General features: G+C 31.2%; 2 protein-coding genes across 2 annotated transcripts; both read left to right on the top strand.

Moving 5' to 3' along the window:
• The first annotated feature begins 107 nt into the window (after positions 1-107).
• Positions 108-1007, top strand: LOC133780119 (protein FAR1-RELATED SEQUENCE 5-like). Its single transcript, XM_062219995.1, has one exon. It carries the CDS (start codon positions 108-110, stop codon positions 1005-1007), a length of 900 nt encoding a protein of 299 aa, XP_062075979.1.
• Positions 1008-1079: 72 nt separating this feature from the next.
• Positions 1080-6075, top strand: LOC133780118 (protein FAR1-RELATED SEQUENCE 9-like). Its single transcript, XM_062219994.1, has 3 exons — positions 1080-2115; positions 5915-5967; positions 6064-6075. Exons 1-3 carry the CDS (start codon positions 1080-1082, stop codon positions 6073-6075), a joined length of 1101 nt encoding a protein of 366 aa, XP_062075978.1.
• Positions 6076-19367: the final 13292 nt, after the last annotated feature.

The raw sequence follows: 19367 nt of genomic DNA, 5'->3' as shown, positions 1-19367 counted from the left end.
TAGTTATAGTTATTAGTTTACTTTATAACAAATTATTAATTATTAATATTTAATTTATTCATTAATATATTTTTAACATCTGACTTATTTATATAATATACAAGATTATGAATATTGATACAAATAATGAGGAACAACACTCCAACAATCAAAGGAATGAAGATCAAGAAGCTACAAATGATTACGCTGTAAAAATAATGCAAATTCATTCCAACATTCATGATGATGAGATACCAAAGGTTAGTATGGAATTTGAAACTGAAGAACAAGCTTATAATTTTTATAATGTTTATGCTTATAAGGTTGGTTTTAGCATACGAAGAAGCAAAAGTCATAAGGATAATGAAAATGGAAAAATAAAAAATAGAACTTTTTGTTGCTCATGTGAAGGCTTTCGGGAGAAAGATAAACGAAATGATAATGTGAAATGTCATCATGCTACAACAAGATTTGGTTGTTTGGCGAGGATGAAGATAAAACTTCATCAATTTGGAAAATATCAAGTTATTGAATTTAATGCAGAGCATACACATGTGACTTCAAGCCCCAGTAAGAGTCACTTACATAGGTCACAAAGAAGAATAACCCCTGCTCAAGCATCTGAAATTGAAATGGCTGAGAATTCAGGAATTGCTCCTAAAGCCAGTATGGAACTAATGATTAGGCGAGCCGGCGGACATGAAAATCTTGGATTTATTTTGGATGATTGTCGAAATTATATACGCACCAAAAGAACAATCCAAATGCATGCAGGAGATACATGTGGTGTTCTTGAATATCTTCAAAAGATGAAGTCAAAAGATCCTAATTTTTATTATGCATTGCAAGCGGATGAAGATGATTTGTTAACAAATATATTTTGGGCGGATGCACGAATGAAGGAATCATATTATAACTTTGGTGATGTTGTTAGATTTGACACAAGTATTGGGGTAAATCATCATAAACAAACCACTATATTTGGGGCTGCATTGTTATATGATGAAACTACTGAAACATTTATGTGATTATTTGACACATTTGTAGAAGTTATGTCATGGAAAAAACCAAAAACTATTCTTACTGATCAAGATGCGGCAATGGCAAAAGCATTAAGATCCCAATGGCCGGAAACGTATCACCGTTTATGTATTTGGCATATGTATCAAAATGTAGCTAAACACTTGAGTAGTGTTTTTGAAAGATTTCGTGAATTTGCTACTAATTTTGGAAATTGCATATATGAGTATGATGAAGAATGTGAATTTATTGAGGCTTGGGGGAACATGCTTGGGAAATATAATCTTGAAAATAATGATTGGTTGGCACAACAGTTCAAGGTTAAGGAGAAATGGGCTTTAGTATATGGAAGAGAGACTTTTTGTGCAAATATGACTACTACACAGCGAAGTGAAAACATGAATAATGTACTTAAAAAGTATGTCAGCTATCAACACACTATGTTGCGTTTTTTAGAGAATTTTGAGAGGTTGATTGATGATCGACGTTATGAAGAGTTAAAAGCTGACTTTAGAGTAAGTCAACGTAATTTGGCACCATCACTTCCAATTGAAATTTTGAATCATGCAACGAATGTGTATACCCATGCAGTGTTGAGAATGTTTGAGGTTGAGTTTTCAAAGGCTTATAGTTGTGCTATGGAACTTATTACTGAGTTAGGAGTTATGAGAGAATATAAGCTTACTCCGAATGGTAAGTCTTTTCACCACACAGTTAAATATGATTCATCGGCTAATACAACAATATGTAGTTGCAAGAAGTTTGAGTTTGCAGGAATATTATGCTCACATATTCTTAAAGTCTTTTCCTTTCATAATATTGTGAAAATACCTTCTCAATACATTTTAAAGAGGTGGACAAAGCATGTGAAGATGGGAGTTACAAGTAGTACCTTTGAGATTAAACAGGGAGATGATCCTAAAGCAAGTTTGGCATTACGTTATCAAGATTTGTCAAGATCCTACACTCATATTGTAACAAAAGCATCAGTAACTGAAAAAGCCTATAAACTTGCTAGAGATGGTTTTAAACGACTTTCAGATGATGTGGATGCTTGTTTGGAAGAAGATACCGTTGGAAGAAAAGAGGAGAATCGTACTACCGGTGGAATCAATTGTAGAGTCCAAGAACTTTACTTAGCTAATTATTTAGTAGTATTATAGTATGTATAGTATTATCTTTGTTACTGTGGATTTTTGGTTCAGACCGGGAATTATTTGGACACTCATAGTAGTACTTATAGACTTTCTAAGTTTGACCTATAGTTTAAGAATATTAATTTTAACCTAAGGTTTGATTATATAGCTGATATTAAGAATAATATTTATTATACTATAAGGTTTAAGATATCAACCAATAGGATTTTAAGCACATGTTATGAATGGGTGATTAAAGATTAAGTATTTTGGAGGATTAAATTTAATAAGGAGTAAAGTTTGAATGCATTAGGGTCAGTCAGCAGCTTTGAATACGTTGAGGGCTTAGTCAAGGCTGTTTACTCCATTCAAACTTAGCTAAAAATGTGTAATTTCATGTTTAATTAATCAGCGTGTGCCGATATATCGCAGCACGTAGATACGGAAAACACGAGACGATGCACGGTAGCCTCGGGCATACTGGCCCAGGCGATATATCGCCTACAGGGGGCGATATATCGCCTCCTTCAGTGTATTTTCAAATGTTTTTGAATTCTTTTCCTTTCAGCCATTCAAACTCTTGATAAGTCCAGCATCTTTCTGAACGAGTCTTCAGCCTCTGCTGAACGATTATTCAAATTATTTTCACCTAAAAAGTTATTATTTTTATTCAAGTAAAATCAAGATCCTTTCATTCCTAAACTATATAAATAGGACCTAGTACCCAGCCATTATTCACCTTTTTACTCTAAGTTCAGAAGCTGCAAGTGCTAGGAGAGTGTGAGAGTTAAACACCTGGGTTGGGGAAATCATAAGCTTAAACATCATAGCTTATCAAACACTTTGGGAAGTAAGGTTCTATAGTATTTCGGTTGTGGTGTAGATTGGTCTTACAAGTCTTTGAGGTAAACCAAAACTCTAGTTCATTTGTTTTATGTTATGTTTCCTTCTCTTAGTCTTCTACTCAGTCTCCTAACCTCATTCTTATTTTTGTTAGGAAATCTAAATTCTTGAGCACATAAGTTTTGGTAAGTGTAACTTTCAATGGTTTAGTCTTTCCATCCCTTTCATTTCATCTCTTTTCTTCAAATCTACTCACCTTTTATATATGGTTTTAGGAGTGTTCCAAAAGTCCCAACTCAGTCCACATATGTAAGATCCTAACTTTATTCTTTTTTATATAGAAACTATTCAAAATAAAATATATAAATAAACAGTAGATGTCGCTATATTTATTAAATGAAAAAGAAAGTTCGACAAAATGGGACCCCGGTAAAAAAAATAGTCTTAACATAATTATAGCAACAATCTTTATTGGAAATAAATAAATAAAGTTGGCTTGTCCGAGATCTCCCATCGATTATATGGTCCTCACAGGATACACACACTTCTGGATCAAGTCTCAGCTTATTGCGTCTGCCCTAAAGTTTCACTTTTTATCTGCACAGAAGACAAAGAAAGGAATGAGCAACTAAAGCCCAGTAAGGAAGTGCTTCACGCCTACAAACAAAAATTCTATCATCATAAAAATAAAAATAAAATAAAAAAAATAAAGTCATAACATGAACTTTATAGCATACTAAAATTTCAAGCAATAATATATCAACAACAATATCACACATCTCTACCACAGCAAACAACATATAAACAAGTTGAGGAAGCAAGAGATCCTGATTCTGTTGGGAATAAAAATACCCCTGAGACCACACTTGGTCAGAAATGTGGACCTACATGGTCAAATACTGTGGACCTACACGGTCAAAAACTGTGATCTCTGTACAAACTCAACAAGTAAGACTAGATTTACATAGAACAAAGACTAGTTCTATCTAACTTCCTTACCTCAAATAAGATCAAATACCGAGCGTGAGAGATTGCAAGCGAAAACCCCCAAGAATATGATCAAAATCACCTCAGAAAACTGACCACTATTTCAAGAATCTAACATTAAAAAAAATAATCTTATTAGCACCCTATCTATATAATCCAAACTATTAAAAGCTTAATACTACATACCTCAATTGAACAATCACTCAAATCCCCCAAGCAATGGAAAGAACTACACCTTTCTTTTTCTTTAACTTGGGCTTCTTCTCTTTATGCTCTCACTGTCTCGAATACTAACTATCTTACTTATTATATAAGTGGCTATCTAACAGAGTTTAGTATTTAACGGATTTTGGTATGTTTTAACAGAATTTAACACTACTTAACAGATTTTAGCACTTAACAGTTGGTTATTAAATCTCATCAAACCATAAGACACAACCATTACCATAAGACTTATCAAACCATTAAGACACAATCATTACCATAAGACACAACCAATGGCATTTACAGCCATAATTAAAATTTATCTCATCAAACTTCCTATTTTAATGATATACAGACATAATTGGTTCTCAAGGTCACTGATAATCATCTTTCTTGGAATATTGTATAGATCGATTGAATCTTTTAATGGAACCCATTTGAATTTGTGATTGTTTGTTTTGGAATTAGTGAAGTTAAGCAATATATAGACTTTACTGTTTCACGGATTATGAACAAATCAAATTCAAATCATTAAAAAGCTATCAGAATAAAACAAAACAAATATTATAAAGAATCAAAATTTTACTTTCTTTACAAAAAACGAGCAAGGAAATTCTAAATTAAAAAAATCCCAATTCATTATTTAACCGTATAATTTTTTTAAAATTTTCTCAACAACCAAACAAAACAAATAGCGGAAATCTAGAATTGCTATGGAAATAGAAGATGAAATTGAGAGAGAGAGAGAGAGAAAGAAAGAAAATGAGAAATAAAAAATTAACCTTGACGGAGATGGTGGGGGTGTCGTTAGAATGATCTTCGGAAACGACGACGTAATCTCCCAAAACGACAACGTTGTTCTGGATTTCCTCGGAGACGCACTTGGTGTCGGACGAGGGTAGAGTTAGCCAAATCGATTCACTGGCTCGAACCATGCAGAGGATCACCAGAAATGCCACCATACTCTTCATCGTAACTCTCTCCTCGCTTTCTCTCTCTAAAGAGTCGTATCACTCTCTAAATATGAGGAATTTGCCAAAATGATAGTGATATTTGCAAAATGGTTCTTTTTATTTTAATTAATTTTATAGTTATTATATTTTTTTAAATGTGACGATGTGGCAGGATTTGTAAATAAAATAGGCTTAATACATATAACAAAACCCTAAACTATTTTCTAACATTTATCTTTATTTTATTATTATTATTCAGGGCAGATAAAAATAAATTAAAAATAAGAAGTATTATTGCAAGATCTTGTACATATCCATCTGTCTTCCTATCGTCTGTTGGAATTCGTGAAATTGTTAAGGTTGGAAATATTGTAGATTTAATGAAAAGTTTACAACCAATGGAGGTAAAGTGATTTTTATTATTTTCCAGTAAATTATATTTATACCAACATTTTGAATGACTATTCCAAATAAATTGATGTAGATAGCAAAATTCTGGATTGAAGGAAAAATAATTCTAACAAACTTAGCACAAATATTCTACTACATGTCATGTCCTGCATGTAACTCGGGAACTACAAAAACATACAATGAAAACTTTGTGTGTAAATGTGGAAGTAGATCAATTGCAACACCACGGTGTGTATTAAATAATTTAAACGTTCTAAAAAATGTATCTTCTTAAAATAAACTAATGCTCAAATGAAAATCATATCAATTTCAGTGCCAGAGCATATGCGGAAATCAATGAGAACACTAGAAGTATATCTGTCATTATGTTCGGCCATGTAGCAGAAGAGATGTTGGGTTGCTCTGCAGTACAATTAATGGAACATTCTAAAGAGGTTTGTTGTGTTTAAAAAAAAAAATGTATATACTAAACAAATTTCAGTAATATCATTTTTCAACACTAACTTAAACCTATAAAAATAATTTCTCAGGAGAAGAAATAATATATTGAAAGACTAAGCAAAAAATTGTCAACAAAGAGCTGGACAAAACAAATTTATGCTGATCCAGAAAAGTTAAAGCAACAGCAATATAAGAATTTTAAGGTCTAATCTATTCAAGAATTCCAACTAAAGGAAGTAGTTGAATCTTCGTCTTAGTTTATAAATTACCTAACTAAATCTTTTAAATATTAACACAACGTTTTTCTTTTAATACCATGTAATATATTTTCATTATTTCACATATTTAATATTTATTATAGAAATTATATAATTTTTAAATATTTATGTTTTAAATTGTTTTAAATTCAAACATATATAGTGCAAAACATAACGTGTATTGCACGTTCATTCTAACTAGTATATATATATATATATATATAGACAAGGTTCTGATAAGCCAGCTCTAACAATTTGATATTTAAATTCAAATCTCAAATTATCATCCTAGAATATTTCCTAACCAACTTGACTTCACGTACGTTTATCTAGTCAAAATTTTCTAATAATATAATAAAAAAAAATAAGTTGTTCATTTATTATCAACCAATCACTCCATTCTCAATGTTTTGACATAATGCAATATACCTGACTTAAAACTAATGTTGACGTGAACCTTTAACCAACTTGGACCATCACCTTGACTTAAATATTTGAATAACACTTTATTCAACTAGTATTCCTATTATCTAGCTAATGACTTATCATAACTATCTGATACATAATCTCCAATATTTTTGGCTTAAAAAAAAAATATATGTAAACTAGAAATTATGTTGGTTGTTACATCACTCCATACACGTAGCATAACCTTTAATTGACTAAATCTTATTCCACATATTCAAGTTTGACCAAAACTATACTAATATTAAAGAAAAAGAAATCTTCATCATTACTATTATCTAAACTAACATCAGTAGACCATTACTCAAAGACTTAAAATATCTATTTTCAACCATTCAAGAGAAATAGTTATATTCTTACTCTAAAATATATATATATATAAAAATAAATGAGTCTTATTAGCTGTTCATAAAATAAAAATTAAAACAAAACTTTTCTAAACTTCATTATTTATAACGAGGTTATTCCATGCTATGCAATCATCTCACATTCCTAACATTATTTAAAATAATACCATAACTAAAAGTATTATTTTAAATTACCAAAATTTATGAACATTTCACAATAATATACAAATAAATAATTAACTGGACTACTTGGGTTCTACAATCTTCCCTCCTTAAAGAAATTTCGTCCCGATTTTTTTTTTTTTTTTTTTTTGTACTTACCAAACAATTCTGGATAACGCCCTTTCATGTCCTCTTCCAACTCCCACGTAGCTTCTTTAACTGAGCCATTACTCCACAAGACCTTAACTAGAGGAATTCTCTTGGATCTCAACTCCTTGATTCCTCTTTCTATGATTTGCATTGGTTGCTCATCGTAACTCAGGTCCTGCTTTAATCCCAATGGTTCATAATTAAGCACATGGGTTGGATCTGACACGTACTTTCTCAACATAGAAATATGGAACACGTTATGCGTTTCGGCTAGAGCTGGTGGTAACGCCAAACGATAGGCTACTTTCCCCACTTTGTCCAATATCTCAAATGGACCTATAAATCGGGGACTTAACTTCCCTTTCTTTCCGAAACGCATAACGCCTTTCATAGGCGATACCCTTAGAAATACTTGATCACCCACTGCAAACTCAACATTTCGCCGTTTATTGTCTGCATAACTCTTCTGTCTACTTTGGGCAGTTAACAACTGTTTTCTGATCTTTTCTACCGCCTCACTTGCTTCATTAACCGCTTCTGGTCCCAAAATTCTTCTTTCTCCTACCTCATCCCAATGCAAGGGCGATCTACACTTTCGTCCATATAACATCTCGTAAGGAGCCATTTCGATGGTGGACTGATAACTATTATTATATGAAAATTCTATTAGCGGTAGATAACGACTCCAAGATCCCCCAAAATCCAAAACACACGCTCTTAACATATCTTCTAATATTTGTATCGTGCGTTCTGACTGACCGTCTGTCTGAGGATGAAATGCTGTGCTAAATTTTAACTTTGTACCCATTGCCTGCTGTAAGCTTTCCCAAAATTTAGATGTGAAAATTGAACCTCTATCTGACACTATGGACTTGGGCACCCCATGCAACCGTACTATTTCACTTACATATAACTCTACATACTGGTCCGCAGTATAAGTGGTCCGTACCGGTAAAAAGTGAGATGACTTTGTGAGTCTGTCAACCACCACCCAAATAGAATCTTGCTGCCTTGTTGTTCTAGGTAGTCCTACCACAAAATCCATCGCTATGTCTTCCCACTTCCACTCCGGTATTTCTAAAGGTTGCAATAGTCCAGCAGGCCTCTGATGCTCCGCCTTTACCTACTGGCACGTAAAACACCTTGCTACATATTCCGCTATATCCTTCTTCATTCCTGGCCACCAATACAGAGTTTTCAAATCATTGTACATCTTAGTAGACCCCGGGTGCAAGGAATATGGCGTGGTATGCGCTTCATCCATTATGCTCTTCTTTAAACCTTCATCATTTGGCACGCACACTCGAGATTTATACCGTAGCAATCCTTCCTCAGACACAGAGAATTCACCATCTGATTTTTCTTGAAAAAGTGCCTCCTGTTTAAGTAAGGCTTCATCCTCCTTCTGCTTTTCCTTCACTTGCTCCAATAAATTCGATCGTATTGTAAGATTTGCTATCCCCCCGTTATTAGTTCTATCCCAGCCTTTATTATTTCCTGTTGGAGTGGTACTTCAATTGTTTCCAATGCCAACAAGCTCCCATGGCCTCGTCTGCTTAAGGCATCTGCTACCACGTTTGCCTTACCAGGGTGATACAATATCTCACAATCATAATCCTTGACTAATTCCAACCACCTCCTCTGTCTCATATTCAAGTTTGACCAAAACTATACTAACATTAAAGAAAAAGAAATCTTCATCATTACTATTATCTAAACTAACATCAGTAGACCATTACTCAAAGACTTAAAATATCTATTTTCAACCATTTAAGAGAAATAGCTATATTCTTACTCTAAAAAAATATATATATATAAAAATAAATGACTCTTATTAGCTGTTCATAAAATAAAAATTAAAAAAAAACTTTTCTAAACTTCATTATTTATAACGAGGTTATTCCATGCTATGCAATCATCTCACATTCCTAACATTATTTAAAATAGTACCATAACTAAAATTATTATTTTAAATTACCAAAATTTATGAACATTTCACAATAATATACAAATAAATAATTAACTGGACTACTTGGGTTCTACAACATATCCCGGTAACTTTGGTAAGGAAAATAGGCTAGAATCAATATGTTATATGTTTATGTTATCTTATGTTTTATGTTATTAAATGTGTTATGATATGTATGTATATATGTTTGTAGGCTTGGGCATATGACCCATATGACTAACAAGACCCCAAATGGGTTATGGGCATATGACCTACTTAGCTAGTAGGACCCCACTAACCCCATGGGCATATGACTTGTTTAGTCTATGGGACCCCAAGTAATAATGGCCATTATAATAAGTGTATGTAATAAGTGTTATGATATGTCTTTATGTTTATCATGAAATTTTATGCTTATGATTATGTGTTAGATTTTCCTTGCTGGGCATTAGGCTCATTCCTTTTTGTTTTATGTGCAAGAAAATAGCTTTAGAGGCGGTGAGATTCGTGGCCGCTTAGAGGATGTGTATCGATGGTGAATAGAGTCAAGGAGCCGAGCGTTATTCGATTCGAGGATGTAGTTTTGTTTTTATGTCTTTTTACATGTATTTTCCACACTATTTATGTAATGTCTTTTTATTTTAAATCATGTTTTGTTTTTAAAGACAATGGGATCCCATATCCTTTTTGGTATTTATGTAAGTAACTCTTATTTTTACAAGTTACTTAATAAAATTGTGGTATTTTTGCAAATGTAAGTTCTATTAAGGTTTTGTATGTATAGTTTCGTTAATGGTCCAAAAGTCTAGAGTAGTGAGTCATTACATCAATACAACAATAAAAGGTATAAAAACAAATAATAAGATAATTCGTGGTAGTTCTTCTACACGTCCAAAGAATGCTCTTGAGAAGATGCGTAAAAAAACTGAAGTTTCTAAAAAAAACTTTTCTACAAAACAGGTACTTATTCTTATTTTTTTTAACTTTATGTTTTCAATTCTATAATTTTATAATATTAAATGTTATATATTTTATCTTACAGGTTTCACAAGTCTTTAACAACAATGATCAAGTCAACAATTATATGCCACTTTGTCAACCAGATTTTTCATTCCCGACTACATCATATAATCCTAACCATGTAATATACTATATGTTTTATTTATTTATTTTTTATCAAGAACCAATTTTATATATATTTATATCTTTTTATTTTTTACAGATTAATATGGCACCTGAAAATCCAAGCATACAAATAAGCATGACTGAATTACTTTTACAGGTATATTGACTTTATTTAATAATAATAATAATAAATGCATTGCTTAATAAAATTTTTATTATGCAGGCCGAGAAGACACCTATTGGATTTGAAGATAGTCAATCTTTCAAGAATATCTAAGAATTTGGCTTGGTGGAGTTAGCAATTTTTAAAGGCACAAATTTATTGATATGTTTTGGAATTTAATTTATAATTATGATTATGTGGAGTTAGAAGATAACTTTTATAAAGAATTTTGTTATTTTTAACAATTGTGTGGAATTTTGTTATATATATATATAAGATGTTATATAAATTCATACGAGCAAAACAAAAGAGTTGGACAAAAATTTGAAAAATTAAATAACAGTGGGGTGTGAAATAAAGGTATATTTGTCAATAAAAATATCTAGTTATTTTTATAATAGTTAAGGATATATATTGATAAAATTATTAAATGCTACCCCTTTTTTTAAAAAAAAAAAAAGAAGAAGAAGAAGAATTATGTACCTACCAAATAAAGTTGTCAAACTAATTAATATATATACAATATTTGTTAAAAAAAATACAAATATACTGAATAATAAATAAATATTAGCACAAGATAGGAAAAGAAAGAATATGATATATAGTTAATTTAATATTTAGTACTGATATTGTTATTGAATCAAGAGAGAGAATATAACATTAATTGTGGGATGAAAGTTAATTGCCTGTTAACCTTAGTTAATCTTACTTAACGTTACAAATTTTTATTAAAGTACTTAATAAATGAAGAAACTAGGTGGCTTAAATTTATTGGTGGGACAGGGTGGAGACATACTTTTGGGGACAGAAGATTTTTTTCTGGGTTCATGGGTCGCTTGTTGCTTGTCTTTACCAATATGCTGAAGGCAGGAAATAATTGCATTAAAAAAGTGGTTACATAATTGTAGGTGTAAAATTTAAAAAAGAAACAAAAGCCAAGATAGGAAAGTGGAAAGTGGAGTAAAAGTACCAAGGAATCTTTTTTAAAATATGGTAGTTTAAAACTTAAAATATATAAATATGGCATTCCTATAAATCTAATTTTAAGAAAATAACCTTTAAAAAAGCAAGAATTAATATGCTATTCTCAAATCATTAACTTTCCAAAAATACCATAATAAAATATGGTATTTTAAAACTTAATATATATATATATATGAATATGGAATAATTTCCCTTAAAGTATCCATCGATGAATGTGCAAGACCTAATGGATCAAGGGCCTCGCATAGAGAGGCACCAACCACCTACGCACGCATAAGTGCGCGACCTCCCTTGGACAAGGACCTCACATAGCGAGGCCCAACCTTCATGCACATGCACAAACGTGCGCCATCTCCCTCGGACAGGGGCCTCGCATAGTGAGGCCCAACCTTCGTGCTCAGGCGCATAAGTGCACCATCTCCCTCGGACAAGAGCTATGTGTGAGGCCCAACCTTCATACACCCACATAGATACATTGCCTTCCTCAAGTAAGGGCCTCATTATGCGAGGCCCGACCTACCTATAGGTGTAAGCGAATGACCTCCCTTGAATGAGGGCCTCGCTGTAAGCGGCTCAACGTGCCCTAATGTCGAGGGTCACCGGGGACGCTTGCTGAAGTAGGCACCACCAGCGAAGCTCCCTCACATCTTGACCTCTCACTGTTAGGAATTATTCCTAGTGCGCATCGGAAATTACGGTAATGGCAGCATTGTATATTACAAAAAAAAAATTCCATATAAACAACTTTATATGAGGATCCTTTAATATGCATTATGTTAATCAACAAAATATGTATACATGAAATTGATATGAAATGATTTACCTTTTGTAGCCTATCAAGAATCCTTTAATCTTTTCGTATACAATTCGATCTTCCTATCATCGCTAGAGTACTCACACTAAGATCTTCCAATACATTTTCTACACCTCAAGATGTGGGTGGCCACATAGAGAACAAGAATCAAATTTATGAATCAAAAGTATTCTCAACACATAAGACTTTTGATTATAGGCTAGAGAGGAAGGTTTTTCTTTTGTGAAAAAAGATGATCACTTTTACTGATGCTTCTTAAAAAAAAACTTATTCTCTTATTTTCTATCATGAAGAATATATATGTATTATTATCATAATAATAATAATAATAATAAATAAAATTGATCATCTTAATAATAATAAAATAAATGATAATTAAAGACAAAGTCTTACATTCTATTTTAAAATATTTAATTAATTAAATAAATAAATAAATGAAAAAATCAATAACTGATCATTATCAGTAGTGGTACACGCATAGGGAGGTCCAGGAAACCCTTTGCGTGTAACACTTCCCTAAAATAAGGGGATTTAATTTTTCATGCATATTTATTATAATTAATTAATAATTAGAAATTCAAATAAGGTATCATCTTTTTAGGGAAAAGATAACAACTTAAATTTCAAAATTCAAAATTTGAATTTCATTATCATCTTATTATTAATTAGATAAATATAATAATCAAAACCAATTTTGACTATCCATATTTATCATTTCTCACTAAAATAAAATAATTGATTAAAATCAATTTATTTTATTTATATACAATTTCAAAAATTGCATTAATGTAATAATAAATTGTGCAACTTTAATTATCACATAATTGTATATTTATCCCGAAGAATAAATTGTCTTTCAAATAGCTCATTCACGGTTTGACCCTTGTATCAACTCTTACCTTGAATAATGTTGATAGAGCCGTCCGGGGACCTATGGACCAACAATTCCAAGCTCCAATAAATAATAGATTATTAACCAAAACTCTTTGATTCAATAATCATATTATTAATCTCATGATTACTCCACTATAAATATGAGACTGCACTCTTGAGAATTAAAGACATATATTTATTGAGTACTTTATTGTAACCATAAAGTCTCCATTGATATAATCATTACATACAAATTAATCATCTATTGATGATTCATAATTAAGTGGGAATAAAATTATTCTTTTACCTTTTTAATTATGTCTTGATTCCTAGTGTACCATTGACTTTACTAGTGAAGGTTAATTCATAATATGATTATGAATTTGACGTCAATAACATTTTCAGTTCCAAAAGTCAACACAATAGGGAACCATCATTCAATCTATAAGAAGATATAGATTCCATATCTGTTAAGCTATGTCCCCAGCCATAAACATCATTGAATCTCCAAAACAATAGTTCTTAGCTTGATCATTCTAACAAACTGTAACATATGAATCAAAGGATCAAATGAAATATATAGAAGTTCATAGTAACTTCAGGATTAAGATCAGTTTGCATATGATCATCAATTGATGCGTTTTATAATACTACAAAATGATATGTAAACAAATATTATCAAATCACATCAGGTCCAATTCTACATACTCTCAGTATGCAAAGTACATCCACTAAAGTGTCCTACTACACTAGTAACCTGGATCTAGGTCATGTGTATTCATAATACTAGTGGACCGTACTAACAGTAATTAATCTAAAGATTCAACAACTTTATTTTACTGTGAACTATTTAAGTCCTTTATCTCAATCTCGATCCTCTCACACCAATATGAGATTGAGACCACATAGATGAACTTGAAAATTTTATGATATTTACTTAATATTATTAACAATAATATAGTACATAAGCTACAAATACACAATAATTCAATTCATTTATTCATTTCATTAAAACCATTGTCAACTATAATTACTTTAAGGGCACAATTCCAAACAATCTCTCACTTACCCTAAAGCAAATGAGGTATTTCCCTCAACCCCATGCTTCTTACATGACCCTAAAAAGTAATAGATAAAGTCTTTGTGAACGAATCTGGAAGATTATCTTCAGAGGCAATCTTCAAGACAGTAACATCTCCTCAGTTGACTATCTCTCAGATCAAATGATATTTCCTCTCGAATGTGCTTTCCTCACTTGTGACTTCTGGGTTCCTTTGAATTAGCTATTGCCCCACTGTTATCACAATAGAAAACAAGTGGGTTATCCATGCCTTGAACAACTTCCACATCAATATAGAACTTCCTGAGCCACACAACCTATTTATCTGCTTCAAAAGTTGATATGTATTCGACTTCCATGGGGGAGTCTACAATAGTGGATTGTTTAATACTTGTCCAAACTACAACACCTCCTCCAAGTGTGAAAACTGATCCCGATGTCGAATTTCGACTATCTTTGTCTGGTTGAAAATCAAAATCAATATATCCAGTGGGGTTCAGGTCTCCACCTGAATACACTAGCATGTAATCTCTAGTATGTCTGAGATACTTGAGAATATTCTTTACTATTGTCCAATGACTCAATCCAAGATTGGATTGATAACGACTGACTATTCCTACTGCATAACAGATGTCAGGTCTAGTGCACAACATTGCATACATTAGATTGCCTACCGCAGAGGCATAAGGATAATGTATCATGTCCTCCTCTTCACGAGGTGTTTTTGGACATTGTTCTTAAGACACTTTAACTCCTGACTAGGTAGGAATAGTGCCTTTATTGGAGTTTTGCATACCAAGGCGTTCTAGTACTTTATCAATATAAGTTGCTTGAGACAGTGCCAAAACTTTGTTCTTTTGATTTCTATAGATCTGAAATCCTAGAGCATATTTGGCTTCTCCCAAATCCTTCATTTGGAATTGCTCAGCTAACCATTCACTACAAGAAAAAATGCTTTTAATAAGACCAAAAATGTGTTATCAAAACACACCATAACACTTTTTGACGTGTTAAGAATGACTATGTTATCGTAGGTTAGGGTACTTTACATAACACTTTATCATTGTTATACAGATGTGTTATTATAATGTCAACGATAAGACACTTTCTATGTTATTTTACTAAATAGATAAGTGTTTAATTATATTATTTATAGTCAATTATATAACACGTTTCAATACTTATAAATTTGTGTTGTACTACACTTTAGTATAACACATTTTTTTTGTTATATAATGAAGTTTGCATAACAAAATTCTTTACTTATAAAAAGTGTTATTGTAATAGATATTATAACGCATTTTTCGTATTATTCTAATATTTAGATAAGTTTAAATTCTCATTATATAGTCATTTATATAACACTAATTTATTCTATTCTATTCTATTATATTTTTATTTTTTATTTATATTATTAAAATTAGCTTTCTATTATATACTAGCATCATCAAATGAACTTGATTTTCAAATAACAAAAAGTAAAAATATTCAACATTGTATTAACAATCCACAAATTAGTTTAAAACATTCAACACTATCATCAACAACAAAATGTTATTTAAGTATTCAAGTAGTCTTAAATATTCAACATATTGAAAAGTTACTACTTTCAGCACAAAATATTCTAAAGCTGCCCAACACAAAGCCTTCAAAATTAAGTATCCTTTTCTATTTCGCTTGTCACATCTGCAAAATAAACAAAGAAATGTTTTATTGTTATTATCTAGCATCACAAATTACTTCAAGAAAAATGCTATGGAAATTATTTCCAAGAGAGGACACCACATACAAAATAATGAATTCACAACTACACCAAATCAAACAAAGAAACCAAACACTAAATTATAAGACATTGGTTCTTTTTTTAGTATGAAAATGTACCTCTTGGAATAACTTTTTTAGAATGCCATGCAACTGTGGAACCAACTGCTTCTTGTATTGTAAGCATCGTATTATTAGGACGAAATAAGTAAGATTCTGGTACAATATCAGCATCAACCCATACTTGCATAAAGTCTGGTCCAAGAGGCTTTCCATGTACAGTTAACTTTGAATCACTAGAATCCCAACGACCTTCACCAATAATTACATCTGCCCAGTCAAGTAAGTAGCAAGCATTCTTCGCTTCTATAAAGTTATGTCTTTTTTCTAGTGCAATACTCTACCAAATTGATTTTAAAGACAATAGACTAATCAAATCTTAAAGAGTTTTTCACTGAAATATGCAATGTGCAAGAACTGAATATGCTAATGTTAACTTATACCCAGTTCAACTAATGCAAAGCATTATTATTATGTCAACTAACTAATACATTACTAAATATGTTGGCATAGGAGCTCAAACAAAAATAATATAATTACATTTGTTCCAAAAAGAGTAAATAATAGTCATAAACTGAGCATTCCATATTATCCACAATAATATCAAAAGTACATGTATTAACAAGAAAAACACCAGTTAAAAATTGAAATACCAATCCTTTCTCGTCACACAAACATGGCCTTATATAGAAATATATACTCTATGCACAAGATTAAAACACATTGAAACCTACAACACTTATTTTTTTTATTTCAAGCTTTGAGATCTAAAATACTGATCTCAGGGTTAGTTCAAACTTGAGATCATTCCAAGATGGGTGTAAAAAATTTATATGCACACTCCATCTTGAGGAGAGTATTAAACATTGTAATTAATTAGTTACCTAAGTTAGTTAAATTTTATGTTTAGTAAGTTGTTATTTAACCATCTATATAAGCTGGATTTATTCACCTTTGTACAGAACACTTTTCACTGAAAGAATAACAAGAAAGTTTTCTCTCTTTTGTTTCTAATACTATGCCTCAAGTCCACGAAAGGCAGCCACGACTGAGAATATTTTTTTTTAAATTTGGTTATTAAAGGAAGGACAATTAAGATAACATTTATCTTCATCTTCAAGCAATGACTAGACTAATCTCAATTGAAAATATCTAGGGTCTCTTACAATTAATATATTTCATGCCAATAGTAAATTCTTAGTTTCAAGCAGAACTAGTTATTTCACAATCGATGTATGAAGATTCCAGGATATTATAATAAAAAAAAATGAGAAGAACAAAAACCTACCCAGTGAGCATCTGGTATGAGGCGACCAAGTCGCCGAACAGAAACATGTTTAAAGGTTTTATAATTTTCAGGGACTTGATGTCCTTCATCTTTTAACTTCTTCAAAATCTTATCAATATTCTCTTTTCCCTGAGAAACCCTTTTTCAGTTTAGTTCATCAACTATATGCAGAAAAATAAAATTCATGCATATAATAATTTTACCTCAACAACAGGAAAATAAACACATTTCAGCCGCACATTGGCTTCAAGAATAATAAGAATAAAAAAAAATTCATTGTTGTAAAAGCAAGTTTTCCTTTTTGACATGATGAATAATTTCTTATAATAAAAAATATAACAAAAAAATGATATTTTGACGTGGGAATCAGTGCCAAAGACATACAAATACACGCAAATAATGATGAAGTATAAACCCATGAAATAGCAAGCAAAGTGAGGAATTGGTAATGTACATAACACACTTTAGTTATAATACTCGACATACTTCATATATGATAGAAAGTCTAAAACTTCTACCAAATTAATTCTACTTGGATGGAATATATTACACCTAACCTATCATATATGTTCAGACTAAATACCTTTATTCACATATAGCTCAGTGAAGCATTCATTCAAACACCTCTAAGGCATTATTTAAAAGCTTAGTAATATATACTTTAAAAAAGCAAGCAAGACCATCAAAAGCAGTCAAACAAAAAAAACTTATAAACAAATCGATACAAACTTTAATTAACACAAATACACTCTATATATATAAGTTTAGCCTACATACAAACATCCATTCTAATTCCAAAACTCACAAAATCTGAATAGTTATCACCATTATATCAAACTGATCAGTTATTATGACACTACAATTGTAACATAATAACCAATAACCAATACATACTAGATAATAACAAATATGAGAATCATTCAAACACTACAATTGTAACACAATAACCAATACATTCATATTTATTTTAAGCAAAATGACACCAAAAATAATGTCCAAAGTTGGTAATAAGAGTCTATATATCTTCCTTTTTGAAACCTTTCTTCTGTGAGAAGGGACAAGAAGAAAACTAACATATATAAAACAAGAAGTACAAAAGGCTATGCTATATGTGTATGCCAACACACAATAAGTACATTCATACAAGTATATGTCATAATGAAACCAATCAAACAAACAAACATAATTCAATTATAGGATAATCATAGACAAGTCTACATAAAATCGAACAACATTTTCCCTACACTAGCAACCAACCATCTGCCAATATCAATTCAAACAACACACAAGTTTTCTTCCTTGTCTCCGTAGCACACAAATTTCTTAGATCCTACTTCACTAAAACACACAAGTTCTCAACCTTCCATTACACCGCAGCACACAGTAACAATCCCAGAACCTACTACACTATGGATGAATATTTAAGATATTCAAACTCCTCTAACATTTTCATAGTATTAAAATAAAAGTTAGAGGCATACCTCTTGCAAAATGTTGCCAAAAAAGTTTCTTTGAAGTTCGTCTCAGCACATAAACACCTTTACAATGTAATAAGATATAATGAAAGTAAGTCAAATCCGAATTCAATGAGTAGTCAAATTGTGAGTCTATGCATAGAAGGTTGATAAAGTATTATTCAAATCATAAACTACGAGTTTTACTACCGATAAACAAATAATTAGCATCAATCTATAATAATTAGCATCAATCTGTAATAAACATAGAGTTTTACACATGAAGCTCCCAAAGTTCAAGAAACTAAACAAAAAGAAATTAACTTAGGCTCAAACAAATCAGCATACTCTGGAGTATTTTACACATGCAGTTCCCAAAGTTCAATAAACTAAACAAAAATAAATGAACAAAAATAAATGAACTTAGAATCAAACAAAAAGAGGTTGTCTTTTCTGAGCAGCAAGCAAGACAACACTTCACT

The sequence above is a fragment of the Humulus lupulus genome, chromosome 5 (genome assembly GCF_963169125.1).
Source record: "Humulus lupulus chromosome 5, drHumLupu1.1, whole genome shotgun sequence".
In the NCBI taxonomy this organism is placed as follows: Eukaryota; Viridiplantae; Streptophyta; class Magnoliopsida; order Rosales; family Cannabaceae; genus Humulus; species Humulus lupulus.
The sequence above is the reverse complement of the archived record's forward strand: the minus strand, read 5'-3'. Positions and strand labels throughout refer to the sequence as shown.